At 68.7% G+C, this 8,814-nt stretch overlaps 2 protein-coding genes across 3 annotated transcripts; one reads left to right on the forward strand and one right to left on the reverse strand.

Moving 5' to 3' along the window:
• The first annotated feature begins 1,463 nt into the window (after positions 1–1,463).
• Positions 1,464–5,056, forward strand: HPCA (hippocalcin). Of its 2 annotated transcripts, none has more exons than XM_075437865.1 (4): positions 1,464–1,505; positions 2,951–3,387; positions 4,041–4,146; positions 4,423–5,056. In XM_075437865.1, exons 2-4 carry the CDS (start codon positions 3,010–3,012, stop codon positions 4,518–4,520), a joined length of 582 nt encoding a protein of 193 aa, XP_075293980.1. In that variant the 5' UTR covers positions 1,464–1,505; positions 2,951–3,009; the 3' UTR covers positions 4,521–5,056. The 2 variants fall into 2 exon arrangements, with proteins under 2 accessions (XP_075293980.1, XP_075293979.1); XM_075437864.1 differs by having other exon boundaries at positions 1,465–1,505; positions 2,946–3,387.
• A 262-nt stretch (positions 5,057–5,318) lies between these two features.
• On the reverse strand, positions 5,319–7,880 carry TMEM54 (transmembrane protein 54). Its single transcript, XM_075438169.1, has 6 exons — positions 7,804–7,880; positions 6,729–6,922; positions 6,139–6,198; positions 5,773–5,961; positions 5,567–5,701; positions 5,319–5,411 (listed from the first exon to the last, which is right to left on the reverse strand). Exons 1-6 carry the CDS (start codon positions 7,814–7,816, stop codon positions 5,319–5,321), a joined length of 684 nt encoding a protein of 227 aa, XP_075294284.1. The 5' UTR covers positions 7,817–7,880.
• Positions 7,881–8,814: the final 934 nt, after the last annotated feature.

Consider the following 8,814-nt stretch of genomic DNA (forward strand, 5'->3'; position numbering starts at 1 on the left):
GAGAAGGAACCGGTGGGGAGACGGCAGCGCTGGGGAGGGGGCTCAGCACCCAAAGGTGCAGGCGAAGGGCAGGCAGGAGCTGGTGAGGGTCTCTGCTCCTCCGGAGCCTCCAGCAACAGGCAGGGCAACGGTTCCACCACGAGGCTATTAAAAAGGGGGCGAAAAAACCCACAATGAGAGCCCAATATTGCCTTTATTATTAATAAGTGCTTGTTCCCCTGGTGCAGCGAGGTCCTGGTGGTCCTCACGGCTGGGCTGGGCCCCCTCGCTGGGCCGGCAGCGGCTCGGGCAAGCCCTGCCCATCGACGCTTCGAAACGGGCCCGTGGATTTTGGCCACTTTATGGGGTTGGTCTCCATCTCCCGCCTGGCCTCAGGTTCCCGTTTTAGGCCTGGGGGTGCCAGGTCTCCCTCGGCAGCCTCGTTGATCTCGGTGCCCAGCAGATCTGGGGGTGAATGAGCCCCATCCGGGTGGGTCCTTCCCCCCAGCTCCCCGTTCCGCAGCGGCCAGCCCAGCCCCTTCCCTGCGCTCCCCAGACCAGCGCCGGGGCTGTGGGTTTAATCACTTTATGCATGTTTATTTGTGTAATTCGGGGGAAAGTGCCTCTTCCTCCCATCTGCCCCCGCCATCTGCTCCCCGCGGCGCTGCTGAACAATCCCAGGCTTTGGGAATGGACGGAGCTGGTGCAGGAAAGCAGGAGAACCTGCCGGGAACGGCACCTCCTGCCAGCGAGCATCTGTCCCACCGGAGCCTTTTCCCGGTGCTGGGAGCGGCTGCTGAAAGCTCCTCTGCTCCAGCCCCTGGAAGAAGCGAGGGTGCTGCCAGCTTGGGGACACCCCACCCAAAATGTCCCCTTCCAGCCCCAAAACACCCGGCTTGGCACCTTCCTGGGCCAGCGGGAAGGTGATGGCCAAGCCCACGCCGGGGAGCTGGGGGTCCCCGCGGTCCCTGGCTCGCCCCGTCCCTGTGGGGACCACCCTGGCCCCTGTCCTGCGGCTTTTTCCGAGGGGACAGGTTGGGGACGGGTGGGTGTGACAGCAGGGGGGGCGGGTGGGGAGAGTGGTCCCCAGTTCGGGACATGCACTGGGCTGTGCATGCGTGTGCGTTACAGACCCCCCCTGCTCCCCCATCCCAGTGCGGGATTGGGGGGGAGGGGGGGCACGCTGTGCCTGCCTGGGGCTGCTGGCAATGCTGGCGTGCCCCCAGTTCCCCCAGTGCTCCCAACACCTCCCAGTGCTCCCAGAGCCCTTTTCCAGTGCCATGGGGGTGTCCCCCCTCACCCCACACCCCGACCGGGGGGGGACCAGGGGCTGCACCCCGAGCCGCACGGCAGGGAGCTGCGTGGGGCGGTGTCCCGGGGGGGGGGGCGGTGCGTGGTGGGGGATCCCGGGGGGGGGGGGGGGGGGGGTGCTGGTGCCCCCGGTGCCCCCCCGCAGCCCGGCGCTGCGGCGGGAGCTCCCGGGCTGCGCTGGCGCACGGCGGCGGCTGCGGCTCGTCCCCGGGCAGGTAGGTGACAGCGGGGGGGGGACACACACCGGGGGGCACTGGAGGGACTGGGGGGACAGGGGGGCACCGGGGGGACCGGGGCACCGGCACGGACCCAGCCCCCGGGCACGTCCCTCCCCGCTGGTGGCTGCAGAGCCCCCCCCCCGCGCCACCACATCTTGCCGGAGGGGACGTGGAATCCACCCCCCGCTCTGGGGGGGACCTTTCCTTGAGTGTGTCCCCGGCGACCCCTCTCTCTCCGGGGGTGCCCGGTTTGGGGGGAACCTCCTGTAGCCCCCCCTTGCCCCGGGAGCATCTTCCCTGGGGGTGTCAAACCTCCCCCGGAGGTCTCCCCGGAGGTCCCCCCTTTGGGGGGTCCTTGCAAACCCCTCTCTGGTCCCCTCCCATGGCAGGGAGCTGCCCCGGGCAGGGAGGAGGGGGTACAGTGTCCGTCCTCCCCCCCACCCCGGGCAGCAGGGCTGGGGGTCGTGCCAGCCTCCGGGGGGGCTCCAGCTGGGACCCCTGAGCGGGGTGGGGGTGCACAGCCCCTTCCCCGGGGTGCTGGAGTAGGGACGGAGCCAGGGTGGGGGGTGATGGAGAGACACTGTGGGGTCCCAGTCCCCTGTAAATGGGGGGTCCAGCCCTACTGGGCTGCTGCTCCTGGGGAGTCCTGGTTGCCCAGCGATCCCGAAGTATGGGGGATTTGGGGGGGTTTGGAGGGTTAGGGGGTGTCGTCCCCCCTGCCCACTTTAGGTAAGACAGTGAGTGCCCCAGGCACTGAACCCCCCCAAGCACCCATGAAGCCCCCTGAGCCCATCCTCTCCCCACACAGGGGTCACAACACAGCTTGGGGTGGGGGCAGCGGGTCAAGACCCCCCCCCGGTGTGGGGACCTGGGGTGTGTGGCCAGATGCTGGGCACCCACCCCGACCTCCTCCCGGCCCCTCTGCGCTCCCAGTAACCCCAGCGGGATGGGGTGCACTGGGTGCCCCAGGGGTGTGGGCACCCTGAAGTGGGGAGGGGGCCCCGAGGAGACACCCGCAGCCCCTGGCCCTCCCCGGGGCTCCCGCACCAGCCGGAGGCATCAAATATTAACGGAGGCGGCGGAGGAGCTGAAAATAACCCTCGCTCCGAGGGAGCTGACCCAGATCCCACCAGCCCCAAAGCTGGGCTGGACCCACAGCCAGCCTGCGGCGGGGGGCCGAACGCGGCCCCCTCCCCTCCTCCAGGCTGCTCTGCTCCCCCGACGCCGGCTAGATATCGCCTATATATTATGCAAATGAGCTATAAGGGCTTATTACGCAAAGACAAGGGGGCTGGCGCTGCCCGGTGCTGGGTGGTCCCTGGCGCTGGCCCCGACGGCTCAGAGAGGGCAGCGGGGATGGAGGGGGCTGCGTTGGCATCCGCCCGGGTGTCGGGGGGCTGCCAGGGAGCGCTGCCCCGTCCCTCTCCCCTCCTGTAGCGCAGAGGGACCCCCGAGCCGGGCCAGGCGCCTGCCCCGCCGCAGCGCTCGTCCCCGGGACGGCATGGGGAAGCAGAACAGCAAACTGCGCCCGGAGATGCTCCAGGACCTGCGGGAAAACACCGAGTTCTCCGACCTGGAGCTGCAGGGCTGGTACAAGGGGTTCCTGAAGGACTGTCCCTCCGGCATCCTCAACGTGGAGGAGTTCAAGAAGATCTACGCCAACTTCTTCCCCTACGGCGATGCCTCCAAGTTTGCTGAGCACGTCTTCCGCACCTTCGACACCAACGGCGACGGCACCATCGACTTCCGAGAGTTCATCATCGCCCTGAGCGTCACCTCCCGCGGGAAGCTGGAGCAGAAGCTCATGTGGGCCTTCAGCATGTACGACCTGGACGGCAACGGCTACATCAGCCGGGAGGAGATGCTGGAGATCGTACAGGTACTGGGCTCCCTCGCCCCGCTGTGTGTCACCCTCGCGTGACGGTGGCCGTCCCCTTGCGGGATGCGGGTGGGCTGGGGACACGCACACCGCGTTGGCTTGGCAGTGCCTGGGACAAAGCCCGTTGCTGTCTGCGGAGAGCCGCTCGCCGAGCTCTGCAGTGGCAGGGATCAGCCCACCCCGGGGCATCCCCTGGTCCTTCCCTGTCCTGGGGACACCCCTCTGTCCCCCCGTCCCAGGGCTCCTCTCACTGTGCTCCCGGGGAGGGCTGGGTGCAGCCGTCCCCGTGCACCTCGGGGCGGAGGGACGCGTTGTCAGTGGGCTGACAGGAGACGCTCCCCTCGCCCGGACCCCAGCCCGGTGGCACCGGCATCGGGAGGTGACTCGCGAGGGCACCGCGGTGTCACCTCGGTGGGCATCTCCTCCTGGCGGGAGCAGCTCCCGCCCGCCTCCCGCAGCCGGGTCGTTCCCTTGGAGCTGCCGACTGCGTCCGCCCCGGCTGTGCCGGGAGCTGAAGCCCCCCGCGGCCCGATCGCATGGGGAGGGGGCTGAACGCCAGCCCCACGCCCAGGGCAGCGAAGCCATCTCGCCATGGTGGGCGATGGCAGCTGCCCCACCTTGCACCCACCCTCATCCCCGTCTCCCGCTCCCAGGCCATCTACAAAATGGTCTCCTCCGTGATGAACATGCCCGAAGATGAATCGACTCCGGAGAAAAGAACGGAAAAAATCTTCCGACAGATGGATACTAATAACGACGGTAAATGAGAGGGGATGGAGGGGATTAAGGGAAAGGTCTCATGGCTAAATCCGGGGGTCTTAGAAGGAGCCGCACGCACGCTGATTAAATGGCTCGCGGCCGGCGGGGCGGCTGGGGGGAGCCCCGGCAGCCGGAGGGGCTCGGTGTGCTCCGCAGCCCGGGGGTGCTCACCCCGGGGGCGTGGGTGTCAGCGGTGCCGGGGGGTCCCCAGTCCCGTGTGCGCACCCGGGCCGGGGCGGTGGCCGCCGGGCTGAGCCGTGTCCCCCCCCCCTGCAGGGAAGCTCTCGCTGGAGGAGTTCATCAAAGGCGCCAAGAGCGACCCGTCCATCGTGCGCCTGCTGCAGTGTGACCCCAGCGGTGCCGCGCAGCTCTGAGCCCCGCGGACCCCCATGGCCCCCCACGGCCCCCCACGGCCCCCCACGGCCCCACGCCACCCCTGACCCCGCAGCCGGCCACTGCCACTGTCCCCTGCCCGGCCCCCGCGGTCCCCAGCGCCGTGCCCCCACGGCCCCTCGTGGGGAAAGAGCTGGATCCCAGCTGAGGATGGGGCAAGGGGGAGCCCGGGGGGATGGTCCCCATCATTTGGGGGGCTCCTGCCCTGGCTCAGCTGCGGCAGGGGCTGCCCCGAGCGAGGACGGTCCCCCCCAGCGCCGGGGGCTCGGAGCAGGGAGACGACCCAGCCCGGTGGGAAAGGCTGGCGGCGAAGCCACCGCTGCATCCCCGGTGGGTGCGGGGACACGGCACAGGGGACGACGACCCGGTGGCTGGGGGGCCCCCCAGCACTCCTCCCCGCATGCACACACTGCCATGGCAGCGGGGCCAGGCCAGCCCCTTCCCCACAGCCCCGCGGCCGCGGGGAGGGGACGCGCTTCTGGTCTTTTAATACCTGCAGAATAAAGTTTGTGTCGGTGCAGTCTGCGGCGGGAGAGGGACCGACGATGCCCAGGGGAAAGTTCCTCCCCGCAGGGTCCGGATCCAGCCCGGTCACGTCCCTCGCTGCGACCCGAGGCCACGGGGATGGGCTGGTGTGGCTTGGCTGGTGGCATCCAGGGGACGTGTCCGCCCGATTGCTGGGCTGGGGGGCAGCCGGTGCCTGCTGCGGGGCTGTGTGGGTGCTGGGACGGGGCAGGGCTGGCCGGGGCACATGCACGGGATCAGCCCTCGGCAGCTGCTCAGAGCCGGGCGGTTTCCTCGTCACCCAGCCCCAGCAAGCCCAGGCACTGCCCAGGGTCCGGGCTCTCCGCAGGGGCTGCCTGCAAGGAGACCTGCGAGCCAGAGAGACTGCTGAGAGCGGGGCCAGGGGGTCGAGAGCTGCGGGTGGCACGTCCGACCCCTGTCTCCCGAGCCCCCAAGCCCCGACGGGTCCGTCCCAGCCCTGCACGGGAGCGGGTCGGTGCTGAGCCCAGGGACCGGGAGTCACCTTTCTCCGGTGTGCCCCACGGCAGCAGCGGCCGAGGCGGAGGAGGTCGAGGGCGAGCAGGAGGCAGCGGATGCCGAAGACGATCTCCAGTGCGTCGAGCAGCAGGGAGATGGCCCAGAGGGACAGCGTGGAGCTCTGCGGGGACACGGAGGCGTCAGGTCCCCACGCTTCCCCGCTCCCCAGCCCGCAGCCCGCTGGGGACTCACATAGACACGGGTGGGATCGAAGGGGCACTCGCGGGAGGCTGGGGCAAGGGTGACGTTGGTGACAGTGCAGGGGCCCAGCAGTGCCCGGCCCTGGGTGCCCAGCGTCAGCCCGATGGAGACGGCCAGCCCCAGCAGGCAGGACAGGCAGCCCAGGCTGCTGCAGGCGCTCAGGGCGAAAACCACCCATTTCTGCGGGAGCGGAGAGAAGAGGCAGCGCGGCGAGCCAGGGCCGTGCGCGGCCGCCTGTCCCGGCCCCCTCCCCGGGGACAGTCCCCGAGCGAGGGGACGCGGCGGCCGTGCGTGCTCCATGGGACGGCTGCAGCCTGCTGGGTGCTGGGCGAGGGGTGCGGGGCCGGGGGTGCTTACGAGGGCGGTGGGGGCGAGGTAGCGGGACAGCGTGAGGGCGGCTGTTCCACAGGAGACGGTCTGCGAGGAAGCGAGGAGAGGTCAGGGACACACGGCACCCACCCGCCCCAGGGACACGGGTCCCCTTTCCCTGCTGACGTTGCCCCTGAAAGCTCACCCAGCCAATTCGGTATCGGGGGGGGTCAGTGCTTCGTCTCCCCCAGCCTCCACCCAGTAACAATGCCTTGTGCATTTAATCCCCCCGGTTTTGTGCTAGAAAGGCTTATTTAGGGTGGGGAAGGGGAGATGGAGCAGTGTCCATCCCGCATCTTCCTGCATCCCGCATCCTCCTGCCCGTCCTGCATCCATAGCTCATCCATCCCTCATCCTCCTGCATCCCACATCCTGCCCACCCTGCACCCACAGCTCATCCATCCCGCATCCTCCTGCATCCCACGTCCTCCTGTCCACCCTGCACCCACAGCTCATCCATCCCACATCCTCCTGCATCCCGCCCCCTGCCCACCCTGCATACACCCGCACCCACCCCAGATGCACCCCACACCCCCTCCACGTCCCCCCGCACCCTCTGACCCCGCACCCCGCGGTACCAGCAGTGCGGAGATGACGGAGGTGGCATTGGCGACCATGTACTGCAGGGAAATGGCGTCCCGGGGGTTGACCACGAAGCGGAGGACGGTGCCATGGACGAGGGCGCTGGTGATGAAGTTGAGGTGCCCGATGATGAGGAGGATGAGGCCTGTTTTCATGAGGAGCCTTCGGTGGCTGCTGGGATCGAGGTGGCCTGAGACGGAGCGGGGATGAGGGCTGGGTGAGGAGGCAGCAAGGCGCAGGGTGGCCAACGCTGAGCTGTCCCTCCTGCCCCGGGGCCGCACTCAGCCCAGGCCTGGGGCATTTGGGGACAGCCCCGAGGAGGTGCCCCATGCTGGCGAGGGGACGAGGCAGGAGGCAACGTGGTGGCAACTGCTGGCAGCCCAGCTCTGCAAACCACCGCTCCAGCCGGCTCTCCTGGGACCAGCGCTGCGGCGCAGGGCCAGTGGCCGTGGGGACCGGCGTCCCTGGTGTGGCTGGGAAGGGCTGGGGCTCCCCAGAGCGATGAGGAAGCTCTGCGAGAGCAGCTGCCATCACCGACAGCTCCAGCGCAGGGTTTCGGCACCCGGTGCTGTGAGCAGTGTCTGAGGAGCATCAGACCCAGCGCAGCAGCAGCTTCCCCAAAGAATCCCAGACTGGCAGGGGTTGGCAGGGCCCTCTGTGGGTCACCCAGCCCAGCCCCCTGCCCAAGCAGGGTCACCCAGAGCAGGGGGCACAGCACCGCGTCCAGGCGGGGCTGGAATATCTCCAGAGAAGGAGACTGCACAGCCCCTCTGGGCAGCCTGGGCCAGGGCTCCATCACCCTCAGAGGGAAGAAGTTCTTCCTCGGGTTCAGCTGGAGCTTCCTCTGCTCCAGTTTGTGCCCGTTGCCCCTTGCCCTGTCGCTGGGCACCACTGAAGAGTCCCCTGTTGGGACGCACGCTGAGGCCGCTCTCCTGACACATCCACCGTTACCCCCTGCTCAGCCCAGCTCTGTGCCCCGTGGCTCCCCTCCCTCCCTGCCTCAGTTTCCCCTGCAGAAGGGCAGTGCTGGGAAACCTGAAGTCACGATCACCACGCCGGACTCGGACTCACCCACTTGGCACATCTTCAGCGGGCCGGGATCAGGCCATGAGAGCCCCTCGATGCCCCCAGGTTGGCAGCTGGATCCATTGGGGTCCTCACACGCCCGGGCAGGACGAGGGCTGGGACCGGGGCCAGGACCAGGCCACCGGAGCCACTCACGAGCCGCACCCCACTGCTGCTCCTATTCCTGTCGGACCAGCTCCCCGGGATGAACAACGGGGTAACTCCACCTTTGCCCGTCTCCGCAGCGGTGAAGCACAGCCCTGTCCCCACCCCTGTGCTCCCCGTGCTGCTGAGCTGGCGGCCACGCCGTGGCACGCTGTGCCATGCTGTGCTGATACACCGTGCCATGCCGACATGCCATGCCGTGCTGGTACACCATGCTGTGCCACCACATCCACTTCCCCATCCATCCCCGCCATCTCCACCTCCCCAGGACACCCTAAAGCGACGGCAGCGGGCTGGGATCCGGCTGGACAGGTCCAAGGCCACGGGCTGAGGGTCCGGGAAGGGGCAGCCCCTGGGGTGGGATGCTGCCAGGCCGCGGGGCAGAGCCCAGCACCGTCACGTACCAGGGATGGACCTGCAGAGAGGGAAAAGCAGAGGGGTCAGGGCTGGTGCTGGCTTCCCAGAGGGTGACTGGGAGGAGCCAGTTTGGTGGCAATCACCCTAACGAAGCTTCCAGGGAAGTTGGGGACAGCTGGGGACAACAGCTGGCCAAGGTGGCTGCGGGAAGGGCAACCCAGCTCTGCCCACACCGGGGGTGCTTTGGGGAGCCCTCCCTTGCTCGTGGGAGACCCCTGCTAAGCGACGCTCTCCGCAAAGCTGATTACAGACATGATGCACCAGTAATTTAATTACAGGGACAGCAATGGGGCCCTGGCTCCTGGGACTGGTCTGGGGAAGGGCTCGGTCCAGGCAGAAGCTCAGACACTCGTCCCTAACATCCCACCCGAGCCCCCCAGCCCTCTCCCACCCAGCAGTGCTGGCAGCTGAGCTCAGCACGGCACTGGTCCCCAT

Source organism: Opisthocomus hoazin, chromosome 17 (assembly GCF_030867145.1).
Source record: "Opisthocomus hoazin isolate bOpiHoa1 chromosome 17, bOpiHoa1.hap1, whole genome shotgun sequence".
Taxonomy (NCBI): domain Eukaryota; kingdom Metazoa; phylum Chordata; class Aves; order Opisthocomiformes; family Opisthocomidae; genus Opisthocomus; species Opisthocomus hoazin.

Excerpts from the sequence above, each read along its gene's own strand:
- HPCA (XM_075437865.1), top strand. The coding sequence starts at position 3,010 with ATGGGGAAGCAGAACAGCAAACTGCGCCCGGAGATGCTCCAGGACCTG. Across the intron at positions 3,388-4,040 it reads AGATGCTGGAGATCGTACAG|GCCATCTACAAAATGGTCTC; the intron begins GTACTGGGCTCC and ends TCCCGCTCCCAG. Across the intron at positions 4,147-4,422 it reads GATGGATACTAATAACGACG|GGAAGCTCTCGCTGGAGGAG; the intron begins GTAAATGAGAGG and ends CCCCCCCTGCAG.
- TMEM54 (XM_075438169.1), bottom strand. Across the intron at positions 5,962-6,138 it reads ACCTCGCCCCCACCGCCCTC|AAATGGGTGGTTTTCGCCCT; the intron begins GTAAGCACCCCC and ends CCGCTCCCGCAG. Across the intron at positions 5,412-5,566 it reads GTGGGGCACACCGGAGAAAG|GTCTCCTTGCAGGCAGCCCC; the intron begins GTGACTCCCGGT and ends TCTGGCTCGCAG.